Source organism: Pleurodeles waltl, chromosome 4_2 (genome assembly GCF_031143425.1).
Source record: "Pleurodeles waltl isolate 20211129_DDA chromosome 4_2, aPleWal1.hap1.20221129, whole genome shotgun sequence".
In the NCBI taxonomy this organism is placed as follows: domain Eukaryota; kingdom Metazoa; phylum Chordata; class Amphibia; order Caudata; family Salamandridae; genus Pleurodeles; species Pleurodeles waltl.
In genome coordinates this window covers 741855005-741870092 of record NC_090443.1, presented here as the reverse complement: position 1 = coordinate 741870092, position 15088 = coordinate 741855005, and the positions used below count along the sequence as shown (strand labels likewise).

The following is a 15088-nucleotide window of genomic DNA, read 5'->3' as shown; positions in this document are numbered from 1 at the left end:
TATAGGAACCTGTTCTCGGCTCCGAGGCTGGATGTTTCGGAACCAAAACTTTTTCGGAGGTCTTTTTAGGCTCCGAAGAAACCTTTGTAATTTTTGGCGTGGTGGTGTCTCGGTGCCGAATTTGTTCGGTGCCGCTGTCACGGTGCCGAAATTTCTCAGAGCTGATGTCTCGGGTCCGAGATTGCTGTGTGGCGGTATCTCGACCGGAGTCGGAGGACTTCGACACCAGCGTGCCCTTTTTCGGTGCCTTGGCTCGGTCACCGCCTTTTTGGGTTAAGCCATGGCCTGTTGGCAGTGGCATCCCCTGGGCTCTTGTTGACTTCTCGTGAGTCTTATGTTTCGACGTCTTACTCACGGTTTTCGGCGTTTCTTCGGCCTCAAGCTCTTCCGAGTCCGATTCGTGGATAGAGAAAGCTTCCGCTTCTTCCTCGAAACGCTCTTGTTCTGTCGGCGTCGACGCCATCTGCAGTCTTCTGGCTCTTCGGTCTCTTAACGTCTTTCTGGACCGAAACGCTCGACAGGCCTCACAAGTATCTTCCTTGTGCTCTGGGGACAAGCACAAGTTACAGACGAGATGCTGATCCGTATACGGATACTTGTTATGGCATTTTGGACAGAAGCGGAATGGGGTCCGTTCCATCAGCCTTGAATTCACACGTGGCCGGGCCGACCAGGCCCCGACGGGGGAATCGAAAAAACCCCGAAGGGCCACTGGAACTCTTCTAAATTCGGTGTCGATCTGTTGTAACTAACCTGATACCGAATGCAAACAATACCGAAGTTTTTTCCAAGATTCTAACTAACTTTCCGACCCGAAACACGGAGCGAAAAGGAACACGTCCGAACCCGATGGCGGAAAAAAAACAATCTAAGATGGAGTCGACGCCCATGCGCAATGGAGTCGAAATGGGAGGAGTCCCTCGGTCTCGTGACTCGAAAAGACTTCTTCGAAGAAAAACAACTTGTAACACTCCGAGCCCAACACCAGATGGCGGGATGTGCACAGCATATGTATCTGCAGCTACACATGCCATCGAACATATATATATATATAAAAATCACTTTTGTCATTGCATGTGTGATTTCCCTGGGGCAGCGATCGGCCCCCAGGGAAATCACACATACATATAAAAGTGATCTCTTTATATATACATATGGAGAGAGAGAGAGAGGCTCTCTCCCTATATATGTGTATAGGATATATAAATATCGTTTTTAGGTAGCAATAAAAATAACTTGTGATTATGCTAGAAAGAGAGATCGGAATTTTGTCTAGTGGCAGTTGTGACCCCATAAAGTAGCGCAGAAGGTTTATATACCTGCTGCAAAGAACTGATCTGTATTTTATTTATGTGAATTGCTGAGTGGATTAGTAAAGCCAGCTGTTACTTGCACTTTAAAACAAATGAAATATGTGTGCAAGGGGGGCTATGGAGAGATAAAGAAGAATTTTGCTTGGTGATAGTGAGGGCAACAAAGAAGGACGTCATGGGTCAGGGGAGCCACCAGCGCTAAAGGCTGTGATGATGGCTATGTGGCAAGGTGAAGTAATAGTTTGCCTTTTTTGTTTTTTTCCAGTGTCTTCAGAGAACCTGCTGATCGAGGGAAGAAGCAAAGGGCAGTAAGGTGACTCACATTTACTGTTCCACACATCTCACACACACACAACCACCCACTAGAAATTTTTTCAATGATTTCCCACTGCAGGGCTGTAGGAGGCTGGCCTGTAGTGGGTACCAAGGGGTACTTACACCTTGCACCAGGTCCAGGTATCCCTTATTAGTGTAGAGGGGTGTAAAGCAGCTTAGGCTGATAGAAAAGGTAGCTTAGCAGAGCAGCTTAGGCTGAACTAGGAGGCGTGTAAAGCTCCTACTATACCACTGGTGTCATATGCACAATATCATAAGAAAACACAATACACAGATATACTAAAAATAAAGGTACTTTATTTTTATGACAATATGCCAAAGTATCTCAGTGAGTACCCTCAGTATGAGGATAGCAAATATACACAAGATATATGTACACAATACCAAAATATGCAGTAATAGCAATAGAAAACAGTGCAAACAATGTATAGTCACAATAGGTTGCAATGAGAGCACATAGGTACAGGGGCAACACAAACCATATACTCTAGAAGTGGAATGCGAACCACGAATGGACCCCAAACCTATGTGACCTTGTAGAGGGTCGCTGGGACTGTAAGAAAACAGTGAGGGTTAGAAAAATAGCCCACCCCAAGACCCTGAAAAGTGGGTGCTAAGTGCACCTAAGTTCCCCAAAGAGCACAGAAGTAGTGATAGGGGAATTCTGCAAGGAAGATCAACACCAGCAATGCAACAACAATGGATTTCCTGACGAGAGTACCTGTGGAACAAGGGGACCAAGTCCAAGAGTCACGATCAAGTCGGCAGTGGGCAGATGCCCAGGAAATGCCAGCTGTGGGTGCAAAGAAACTGCCACCGGATGGTAGAAGCTGTGGATTCTGCAAGAACGACAAGGGCTAGAAACTTCCCCTTTGGAGGATGGATGTCCCACTTCGTGGAGAGACTTGCAGAGGTGTTTCCGTGCAGAAAGACAGCAAACAAGCCTTGCTAGCTGCAAGGGTCGCGGTTAGGGTTTTTGGATGCTGCTGTGGCCCAGGAGGGACCAGGATGTCGCCAATTGCGTGAGGAGACAGAGGGGGCGTCCAGCAAGACAAAGAGCCCACTCAGAAGCAAGCAGCACCTGCAGAAGTGCCGGAACAGGCACTACGAAGAAGAGTGAACCGGAGCTCACCCGAAGTCACAAAGGAAGGTCCCACGACGCCGGAGGACAACTCAGGAGGTCGTGCACTGCAGGTTAGAGTATCGGGGACCCAGGCTTGGCTGTGCACAAAGGAAATCCTGGAAGAGTGCACAGGAGCCGGAGCAGCTGCAAATCACGCGGTACCCAACAATGCAGTCTAGCGTGGGGAGGCAAGGACTTACCTCCACCAAACTTGAACTGAAGAGTCACTGGACTGTGGGAGTCACTTGGACAGAGTTTCTGAGTTCAAGGGACCTCGCTCGTCGTGCTGAGAGGAGACGCAGAGGACCGGTGATGCAGTCTTTTGGTGCCTGCGGTTGCAGGGGGATGATTCCGTCGACCCACTGGAGATTTCTTCGGAGCTTCTAGTGCAGAGAGGAGGCAGACTACCCCCACAGCATGCACCACCAGGAAAACAGTCGAGAAGGCGGCCGGATCAGCGTTACAAGGTCGCAGTAGTCGTCTTTGCTACTTTGTTGCAGTTTTGCAGGCTTCCAGAGCAGTCAGCAGTCGATTCCTTGGCAGAAGGTGAAGAGAGAGATGCAGAGGAACTCTGATGAGCTCCTGCATTCTTTATCTAAAGAATTCCCCAAAGCAGAGACCCTAAATAGCCAGAAAAGGAGGTTTGGCTACTTAGGAGAGAGGATAGGCTAGCAACACCTGGAGGAGCCTATCAGAAGGAGTCTCTGATGTCACCTGCTGGCACTGGCCACTCAGAGCAGTCCAGTGTGCCAGCAGCACCTCTGTTTCCAAGATGGCAGAGGTCTGGAGCACACTGGAGGAGCTCTGGGCACCTCCCAGGGGAGGTGCAGGTCAGGGGAGTGGTCACTCCCCTTTCCTTTGTCCAGTTTCGCGCCAGAGCAGGGCTGGGGGATCCCTGAACCGGTATAGACTGGCTTATACAGAAATGGGCACCATCTGTGCCCATGAAAGCATTTCCAGAGGCTGGGGGAGGCTACTCCTCCCCAGCCCTAACACCTTTTTCCAAAGGGAGAGGGTGTAACACCCTCTCTCTGAGGAAGTCCTTTGTTCTGCCTTCCTGGGCCAAGCCTGGCTGGACCCCAGGAGGGCAGAAACCTGTCTGAGGGGTTGGCAGCAGCAGCGGCTGCAGTGAAACCCCGGGAAAGGTAGTTTGGCAGTACCCGGGTCTGAGCTAGAGACTCAGGGGATCATGGAATTGTCTCCTTGGGGTGACAATTCCATGATCTTAGACATGTTACATGGCCATGTTCGGAGTTACCATTGTGACGCTATACATATGTCGTGACATATGTATAGTGCACGCGTGTAATGGTGTTCCCGCACTCACAAAGTCCGGGGAATTTGCCCTGAACAATGTGGGAGCACCTTGGCTAGTGCCAGGGTGCCCACATACTAAGTAACTTAGCACCCAGCCTTTACCAGGTAAAGGTTAGACATATAGGTGACTTATAAGTTACTTAAGTGCAGTGGTAAATGGCTGTGAAATAACGTGGACGTTATTTCACTCAGGCTGCAATGGCAGGCCTGTGTAAGAATTGTCAGAGCTCCCTATGGGTGGCACAAGAAATGCTGCAGCCCATAGGGATCTCCTGGAACCCCAATACCCTGGGTACCTTAGTACCATATACTAGGGAATTATAAGGGTGTTCCAGTATGCTGATGTAAATTGGTGAAATTGGTCACTAGACTGTTAGTGACAATTTGGAAAGAAATGAGAGCATAACCACTGAGGTTCTGGATAGCAGAGCCTCAGTGAGACAGTTAGTCACTACACAGGTAACACATACAGGGCACACTTAGGAGCACTGGGGCCCTGGCTGGCAGGGTCCCAGTGACACATACAACTAAAACAACATACATACAGTGAAATATGGGGGTAACATGCCAGGCAAGAAGTTACTTTCCTACAAGGGCTTTCTGGGGGAAAAAAAAATTGGGAAATCCTCACAAGTGATACCTCTCTGTACTCCTCTTGATGTCTACTTTACAGAAATGACTGGGTTTGATACGTTTCCCTAAATAGTTCCCTATCCCAGGACTAATTAGTACTCTCACCTTAGTTATCATTATCGCCACAATACATTTTGGGACATTCCCTGTCGCGGGTACTTGGCCTACCCACACAAGTGAGGTAACCTTTTATCAGGGGCTTGGGGGAATGCTGGGTGGAAGGAAGTTTGTGGCCCCCCTCAGATTCCAGAATTTTCCATCACCGAAATTTGGAGAAAATGTTTTTTAGTCACATTTTGAGGTTTGCAAAGGATTCTGGGTGACAAAACCTAGTGAGAGCCTCACAAGTCACCCTATTCCGGATTCCCCTAGGTGTCTAGTTTTAAAAAATATATAGGTTTGCTAGGTTTCCCTATGTGCCTGCTGATCTACATCCCAAAATCCACACCTAAGCACTTTGCAAAAAAACAAAACAAAAAAGTCAATTTTTATCAGGAAAAATGTGATGTGCCACGTGGGTTTTTGGGCCGTTTCCTGTTGCGGGCACTAGGCCTACCCACATAGGTGAGGTACCATTTTTATTGGGAGACTTGGAGGGATGCTGGGTGGAAGGACGTTTGTGGCTCTCCTCAGATTCCAGAACTTTGCTGCACCGAAATGTGAAGAAAAGTGTTTTTTGTCCAATTTTGAGGTTCGCAAAGGAGTCTGGGTGACAGAACCCAGTGAGAGCCTCACGTCACCCCATCCTGGATTCCCCTCGACGTCTATTTTCCAAAAATGTACAGGATTGGTAGGTTTCCCTAGGTGCCGGCTGACCTAGAGGCCAAATTCCATAGCGAGGCACTTTGCAAAAAAAACATCTGTTTTCTGTGGGAAAATGTATATCCACGTTGTGTTTTGGGGCATTTCCAGTAGCAGGCACTAGGCCTACCTACACAAGTGAGGTACCATTTTTATCAGGAATCTCTGGAACACAGAATAGAAGAACAAGTGTTATTGCCAATTGTCTTTTTCTACATTTTTGCGTTCCAAAGGTAAGACAGCGTGTAAGAAAGTAGTTATTTTGCGAAATGCCCTATAATTCACATGCTAGTAAGGGGACCCCAGAATTCTGAGATGTGCAAATAATCACTGCTTCTAAACTCCAAATTTTATGCCCATTTCGGAAATTCATAGGTTTCCTTGACACCTATTTTTCACTCTTCGGATTTTACCAAATGAATTGCTGTATACATGGTATACAATGAAAACCTATTGCAAGGTGCAGTTCATTTATTGGCTCTGGGTACCTCGGGTTCTTGATCAACTCACAAGCCCTATATATCCCCGCAACCAGAAGGGTTCAGCAGATGTAACAGTATTTTGCTTTATAAAATCTGCCATAGTTGGAAATAGATGCTAAGGGGTTAATGAAACAAAGAAATAAGGCTGTAGTTTTCTCAACCCATAGGATTCAGGTAAGACTTTTTAACAGGCTGGAACAATGATATGGTTGAAGCAATCTGTGAAGATGCCTGTTGGCAAAGACGAATTATCGAGTTTATGCAGCCAAGGAGAGACCTGTTCTTTTATGTTTTGTGATGTTACAGTATGCCTCAAAACCCACATTATATCAATCAAAAAATAATTCTGGAATGCTTATTGTTAGTGGTTGTTATTTATGCAGGACTGGACAAAGAGGAGTGTTCTTTTCTCAATACTGGGTGACACCTTTAAGAATTTCTACAATAGCCTTATGAGGGACAGGGAGCACATACACCTTGGTGCTCTAACATGCTTGTTAAACTTCTCTGTTGTCATTCCTGCGAAGGGACTACACAAGAATAGCTAAAAATAGTCTTACATCAGGGCTCCTTGCTGCCACTATAATCAACGTATGGTAGTCCACAGAGCACGGCAGGAGTCAAACCTGCTTGAGTTGTGGAGAACAAGTTCTGAATCGGCAAAGTACCTGCCCTTCCAAAGAATGCAGATTTACTGAGCTGAGAAGAAGGAATGGGAATTTCACTGAGGCAAATATCCCTCAAAAGGTTAAGGGAAACTGTTATGCTTGATTTTTGCAGTACATGGTTATAACCGCTATCTACTGTGGGCCACAAAGCATGCACAGCCTTTTGCATGTGGACTCTCAGGATCAGAGCCCAAGGCATCTAAATTGGACTAGACTTGATCAAGGAGAATGTTTCCGGGAATGACTGTGTGCAAAGTATCAATAGCACCAAATGGGCAGCACTGGACACGTGATCACGCAGGTCTCCATTTATGTGTCAGTATCAGATGGTTTGTAGCTTAAAGGTTTTCCAAGTTACCGAACGTTACATTATGGCAAGATTGCATGTACCAGTGGGAAAGCAAGTATAATACCTTTCCCAGTACCATTAACAGAATTGTGCCTCCCCCCATCCCTGCAGGTTAGGACAATCCGCCCTACTGTTTGTGTTATTCAGCATGTAGAAGATGGCCCATAAGTTACTTTCCAACGGCCTTGATATATGCAATTTCTCATATTTTCACAATTTATATTTAAAAAAAAAGGTAATTACCTCATTTTTGTTAATTTCCATTCGGAGGCGGTCAATGTTGGCCATTGTTTCTGCTAATTTTGGCTGTAAACTACCCGGATCTCCCATTTGTGGATTTTTCTCATACACGTCTTTCATTTTAATCAGGGCATCTCTGTAGTAAAAAAAAAGAATTTTTTTTAAGTAAAATGTCTGAAAACCTTTGAATTAATGCACTATGTTAGATTCAGTGATCAACAAATGTGAAATCAAGTGCCAGTACATGTAGCTGATTGCCGAACTGTTTCTTCTTAATATTCTCATATCCTATGCATGCATATTTAGCAATCAAAAAGTTACTTACCTTTATCACAGGGTCTCTCATAGCGCTAAGCATCTGAATATTCCAAGGCACCAGAAACTTGGGCACGAAGAATCACTATCAAGATTTTGTAGCAGAGCGGTCAGTCAATGTAGGATGCCAGTTTTCAGGTACATTTTTGTGCCCTTTGTTAGATACTTGGTCTCTAGTTTGCAGGGATATACGCCCTAGTCCAAGTAGGGATCACAATTCTAGTCAGGATAAATCACAACACAATCCAAATTATCCTGTACCCACTCTCTGGTAGCTTGGCACTGAGCAGTCAGGCTTAATTTAGAAGGCAATGTGTAAAGTACTTGGGCAAAACGCATAGAGTAACAGTGAAAACACCACAAAAATACATCACACATGTTTAGAAAAATAGATAATATTTCTCTGAATAAAATAAGGTAAAAATGACGAATATCCAATGTACACAAGCAAAGTTATGAATTTCTAAAGATTAAATCCCACTTAAGCGCTTAGAAACACAATAGCGCCAACTGGGGCTATCATGGTGTCATTTACGGAGTCGTTCCCAACAGTTCGAGGCCACAGGCGCCGGTCACAGAGTCCCACGGACCCCCTAGGCATAGTATCTTTGAAAACTAAGAAACAAAGATGTTGCACGGAGTCCCGGAGGTAAGGTGTGGCTGAAGCCAGTGCAGCATCAGTCCCTTACGGCGTCTGGCGAGGTGAGGCGTCTGTTCCGTAATGTGAGGCAGGGGAGGCAAGGCGTCAGTTCCGTCCGGTTGCGGGGGGAGCTGGGTGCAGAGTCGGTGGCAAGGCATCAGTTCCGTGTGACCCGGCGAGGTCGATGGATCCAGTCGGTCAAGATGTGGTGTGTCTACTTCATAGTGTTGTGATCGCACTGTAGAATGTCAGCAGCGTCGAGGCAACATCAGACTTGCATTGCAGGACACGGTAGTTGCATGTAGTGAGGGCCACAGAGCCAAATCCGGCAGCAGTGTGGCGCCGAGCAGCGGCATCAGTGCTGGAGTCACACAAATTGGTACTGCTTTGCTGGCCCGAGACTTCAGAAGAGGAAGCAAGCTCAATCCAAGCCCTTGGAGAGCACTTTTGGGGAAGGCAGAGTCCTTTCAGTAAAGTCAAAGGCCAGCAGGCAGCAGGACCACAAGCAGGGCAGCAGTCCTAAGCAGCAGAGCAGTCAAGATGACACCTTTGTGCAGCTAGGCAGTTCCTCCAACAGAGTTCAGGTGTGGATCCAGAAGTGTCTGAGATGGTGGGGGTCAGAGACCCAGTTTATATACCCAAAAATGCCTTTGAAATGGGGGAAACTTCGAAGAGTGGCTTTAAAGTGCAAAAGTTCCCTTTCAGCCATGCCCTGTCTGCCAGGATTCCTGAGAGGGGTTATCAGTCCTTTGTGTGAGGGCAAGCCACTGGCCTTTGAGTTGTAAGAGAGAGAGACCTCCACCATTCCTGCCCAAAGAGACCCATTCAGTGTGCAAATGTGACTGAGTGCCATATGTTTATTTATGGCTGTCTGGGAGGAATGCACAAGGAGAGCTGTCAACCAGCACAGAACAGACATGGATTGGAGACAGGCTGTAAGGCACTGATGGCAGTAAGTGCAGAGAAATGCCCACTTTCTAAAAGTGCCATTTCTAAAATAGTTAATATTAAATCCCAACTTTACCAGTAAGCAGGATTTTCTATTAGTCTAAGAGTCTAAGAGAGGAGCAGGTCTCACAGTAGTGGAAAACAAATTTGTGAGTTTTCCCACTACCAGAATACGTAAAACACACGAGCATATGTCCTGCCTTTTACTTACATAGCACCCTACCCTATGGGTTACCTAGAGCCTATCTTAGGGGTGACTTGCATGTAGAAAAAGGTGAGTTTAAGGCTTGGGAAGTAGTTGTAAATGCCAAGTCGAGGTAGCAGTGAAACTGCACACACAGGACTTGCAACGGCAGGCCTGAGACATGGATAAGCGGCTACTTAAATGGGTGGCACAATCAGTGGTGCAGGCCCACTAGTAGCATTTAATTTACAGACCCAGGGAACATTACTAGAAACGTACAAGTAAGTTAAGTATGCCAATTGGGTAGGAACCATGTTTAGGGGAGAGAGCACATGCAGTTTAGCACTGGTCAGCTGTGGTAAAGTCCTAAAACCAGCAAATATAGGGTCAGAAAAATGGAGGAATGCAGGAAAAAAAGTTGGGGGATGACCACTCTAAGGATGTCAGGTCTAACACCGGTTACGTTCTCAATTATAGGATATTTTTAGGCATGCTGGTGCCCTTTTTGATTGTTTTGAGCACCTCATTCACTTTTGGCACTAACATGTGTTCCCCCTCATGAGATAGTGGGGGGTTACTCTGGGACAAAATTTAAACGGGATATTCTTCTTTATCCTGAGCACCCACACACACCCTCCACCAAATTCTCAAAAGACCCAAATCTACACTCCGGGCTGTTGAAAAACTTGAAATGCTTCTGTGCCTGCTCAATACCTAGATGTTTATGCATCTTCTGTGTTGTTGGTTTCTAGAAGTTTTGCGAAAGAGAATTTACACTACCAGAACTGTTGGAGGACAAAATTAGCAGAGGTGGACTCTGTGCCACAGATCTCATTGTGGCTTCAGGTGATGTACATATGAGTCATCCAAGCCACCCTTGAAGCTGAAACTAAACTTTGAAAACAGCAACTTGTACTGCTCTGGACACAATGGCAGGTAGCAGAGGCTGCACTGGAATCTATCACAGGTACACCCTGCAACCCCTCTGCTACCCGTTTCTGAAATCTGTGATGCCACTAGTTACAGTCTTGCTCCTTCTTGTGGTGCAAGACTACAGTGGCCACAAAGCAGAACAGGCATCCCTTTGCCACTGCTTGGTTCCCAAACAGGGGCACAGCAAAAGGAAACAAATTCTATATCTTGTCTGGCTCTGAAAGGTGTGTGGCCCTTCAGGAACAAATGTTGCGGCGGTCGCTGTATTTCCTCTGTAGATTCTTTAACCTGGCTCCATTTGAGTATTCCTTTTTCAACTGTGGTATTTGACCACCCTAAGGGAACACTGGAAGACATTCTCCTAGCTTGTTTAGTACCCTTGGCACCCTTCATTCACCAATTAAAGTGGCACTGGAGTCTTGGTACAAGTCACACTTTTACAGTGGGCCATGCACTGCTGTCAGGGTCACAGCTGCACTGTGAAGAAACACTAACGGACTCCTAGACTCTGGATCTCACAAACCGGCAGAACGCTCACACCAGGGACCGTATCACAGATGCAGCGTTTTTTCCTTGTTGGCGCTTGATGCACCTTTTAAAAGATGCGCCCGGTGCAAACAAGGAAAATGCACTGTATTAGTACGAATGTGCTGCCCCCGGGGCAGCTGGGAACTCGCGCTGCCCCAGCGCAACACATTCATATGAAAAACAGAGCTGCTGCTTTAAAGCCGCTCCGTGTTTCATTGTGCAGGTGGCAACCTGCCTGCACTTTTAGGGAGTGTTCGAGATCCCCTTGCGGGCAGGTGCAGTGAGTGACCGCACTGGCCTGCAAGGAGATGTCTGGGGGGAGGCTAAGCTTCCAGCGCGGATCGGAGAAGAAATGCAAAAGCACTTCTCCGATGGATCACATGGAGGGGGTGAGAGAGGCATCAAAGGAAAGGAAAGGCCTTTCTTTTCCTTAGATGTCTCTCTCAGCATTTCTGCTGCCCGATCACGATGCGATCAGGGAACAGAAATGCCCACTAGACACCAGGACGTTTTAAAAAAAAAATGTTTATCTATAAGGGGAGCGACCCATTGGGCAAGGGCCACTCCCCATGAGGGTAAATTATTTTAAGGTCTTTTCGGCCCCCTTGCCCTCACCCTCACACCCCCAACCTGGCCGATCTGCCCCAAGGGTGGGCATAAACCAGTAGACACCATGGAATTTATTTTTTCGCGTCAATTTCACGCAAGGGGAGCGACCCCTTAGGCAAGGGTCGCTTCTCTGGGGGGCAAATTTATTTTAGGCCGAAGCCTCTTAGGCACCAGGGATTGGTGTGTGGGTATGTGTGTGTTTTGTTTGGGGGGGGGGGGCAGCCCCTTGGGCAAGGGTCGCGCCCCCCATGGTGGACATTACTGTTGGCCATTTCTGCCCCCCATCTGCTCCCAAGGGGGGAAGATTTGTTTTCCCAAAAAAAAAAAGAGAGTGGGGGTATGGCCATACCCCAACCGCAAATAAATGGGACCAAAGTTGTTCTGCCCACCGGTGGGCAGATGCAGCAATTACCCCCGATTCACTCCCCAGGGGGGCAGAAAACCTACTAGATGTCAGGGAATTAATAAAAAACGTGGGGTGGTGGCAACCAACCAGTATGGGCATGGTTATGCCCCCACCCCAACTGAAGGGGGTAACAGTCTTTCAGCACTCCACCGCACACAAACATCTTATCCCACAGCAAGCAAGAGGACATTTGATTATTTTGTGTTTTGGTTTTACATTTGGGCCAGGAGCGCTCGTCTAACTATCAAAATCGTCCCACTTGGAATGGTGAGGGCTGGACTTTGGGACACTGCCATGTAGAAAAATCCACAAGACCTAGACACATCTGAAAACTAAACATCTGGGTGAGTCCAGGGCGGTGTGCTTCACATGCACTCCGCACTATTTTCTTACCTACAATTCCCTGCAAACCTCCAACTTCGCTGGAAATCACACATTTTTACCACATTTTTGGGATGGAACCTTCCGGAATCTGCAGCCAGCATTGTCTCATCTATACCGATAAAAATTCTGCCCCATCTTTTTTTTTTTTTCCAAACTGCGCTTTTATACCCACTTCGGTTCCCTCACAATTTTGACATGTTTTTGGCTCTTCCCTGTCACAGGCACACCTACACAAGTGAGGTATCATTTTTACTGGGAGACTGAGGGGAATGTTGGGTAGTAGGAAATTTGTCCGGTGATCCCACACAGAAATGTGGGAAAAATTTGTTTTAGCTAAATTTGAGGTTTGCTGAGGATTCTGGGTAAGAAAACACTGGGGGATCCACGCAAGTCACACCTTCGTGGACTCCCTCAGCTGTCTAGTTTTCAGAAATGTTTGGGTTTGGTAGGTTTCCCTATATGGCTGCTGACCCCAGGACCAAAAACGCAGCTCAGTTTTCTTTGGAAAAATTTGATATGTCCACGTTGTGTTTTGGGGCATTTCCTGTCGCGGGCACTAGTCCTACCCACACAAGTGAGGTACCATTTTATCGGGAGACTTGGGGGGACGCTGGGTGGAAGGAAATTTGTGGCTCCTCTCAGATTCCAGAACTTTGTCACTGAAATGTGAGGAAAAAGTGTTTTTTTTTGGCCAAATTTTGAGGTTTGCAAATGATTTTGGGTAACAGAACCCTGTGAGAGCCCCACAAGTCACCCCATAGTGGATTCCCCTAGGTGTCTAGTTTCAAAAATACACAGGTTCGGTAGGTTTCCCTAGGTGCCAGCTGAGCTAGAAGCCAAAATTCACAGCTGGGCACTTTGCAAAAAACACGTCAGATTTCAATGCTAAAATGGTATGTGTCCATGTTGCGTTTCCTGTCGCAGTATTAGGCCTACCCATGCAAGTGAAGTACCATTTTTATCAGGAAACACAGAATAGAAGAACAAGTGTTATTGCCCCCTTTTCTTACTCTACATTTTTGCCTTCCAAATGTAAGACAGTGCGTAAAAAAAGACATCTATTTGAGAAATGCACTGTAATTCACATGCTAGTATGGGGACCCCGGAATTCAGAGATGTGCAAATAAGCACTGCTTCTCAACACCTTAGCTTGTGCCCATTTTGGAAATACAAAGGTTTCCTTGATACCTATTTTTCACTCTCTATATTTCAGCAAATGAATTGCTGTATACCCAGTATAGAATGAAAACCCATAGCAAGGTGCAGCTCATTTATTGGCTCTGGGTACCTGGGATTCCAGATGAACCCACAAGCCCTATATATCTCCGCAACCTGAAGAGTCCAGCACACATAACGGTATATTGCTTTAAAAAATCTGACATCTCAGGAAAAACGTTACAGAGTAAAACGTGGAGAGAAATGCCTTTTTTTTACCTCAATTTCATTTTTTTTTTATTTTAGCTGTTATTTTCTGTAGGAAAACCCTGTAGGATCTACACAAATGACCCCTTGATGAATTCAGATTTTTCTCTACTTTTCAGAAATGTTTAGCTTTCCAGGATCCAGCATTAGTTTCACACCTATTTCTGTCACTAACTGGAAGGCGGCTAAAAGCACAATTTTTTTTAAAATGGGGTAGGTCCCAGTAAAATGCCAAAATTGTGTTGAAAAATTTGGTTTTCTGATTTAAGTCTGCCTCCTCCTGAACACTGGGAAGATGGTGATTTTAGCACAGCAAACCCTTAGTTGATGCCATTTTCAGGGAAAAAAACACAAACCTTCTTCTGCAGCCCTTTTTTCCCCATTTTTTTTTAAAACGATTTTTTTGCAGTTTTTTGGCTAATTTCTTGGTCTCTTCCAGGGGAACCCACAAACTCTGGGTACCTCTAGAATCCCTAGGATGTTGGGGGGAAAAGGAAGCAAATTTGGCGTGGGTAGCTTATGTGGACAAAAAGTTATGAGAGTCTAAGTGTGAACTGCCCCAAATAGCCAAGAAAAAGGTCTGCCACCTGGGGGGAAAAAGGCATGGCAGCGAAGAGGTTAATATACACGTCCTTACATGTTTTAAACCTGTTGCAATGGAAATAAGTTTATTCAATAAATATTTTTTTGATTTCTCAAATCCCCTCCATAATAGTGTCAGTTGCTGCGCATGAGCTCAGCCTGGATTAAAAGTGTCAGGGAGATGAGCTCTGCGTGTGGAACTGAGCGGGTTTGGATTTTTGTGCATTAAGTCATGCAGGCTTCACTACTCCAGGCACAGAACTGAACATCTGGAATTAAGTTTTACTCACTTGTTACAGCGCAGGCACTAACAAGGCCTGGGAGGATCAACACCTGTTTTAAGAGCTTGGAAACGCTGCTGCTAAAAACACTCAATCCAAAGCTTCTCTTGGCTATTCAGACAGGTCAGCCTTACCCTACAATGTTTCAAATTATCATGTTTTTAGGTATATGCATCGCGTTATATCGATATGTCACAATGAGTATTAATAATTATTTAATAAATAATTTAAACTTTAAAAATGACACTTGATCACACTGTCACTGCTAGCCATTGAGATAGCCCCTGCTTGTCCTGCAACACACCTACTTCTGACTTTACATTTTATGGGTCTAATCATGTTTCAAGGCCACGTGATATACTTTTTAATCACATTAACTCTGTACATCGCAGCTGCTGAGGTGGCAAAGTCACAAAAGTAAACCACAATCTAATACCTCAAATGTGAAACAACTCTAAACTTCCTATACCTGACCGGCACATGTGAAGCTAAAACTGCAGCTCAATGTGTATTATAACTGCCAAAGCCATGAGCTTCCAAAAACCAATTCTACACGTGTACAGATACTGGTCAATAGGACTGACAGTCATCAAG

General features: G+C 45.9%; 1 protein-coding gene across 2 annotated transcripts in view; it reads right to left on the bottom strand.

Annotated features, from left to right (window-relative positions):
- FNBP1L (formin binding protein 1 like) overlaps positions 1 to 15088 on the bottom strand; it is a 445620-nt gene that overhangs the window by 65839 nt on the left and 364693 nt on the right. For both annotated transcript variants that reach the window (XM_069232381.1, XM_069232380.1), the window contains exon 11: positions 7266 to 7398. In XM_069232381.1, coding sequence (XP_069088482.1) covers positions 7266 to 7398 — 133 coding nt within the window. The remainder of the gene's footprint in view (positions 1 to 7265; positions 7399 to 15088) is intronic.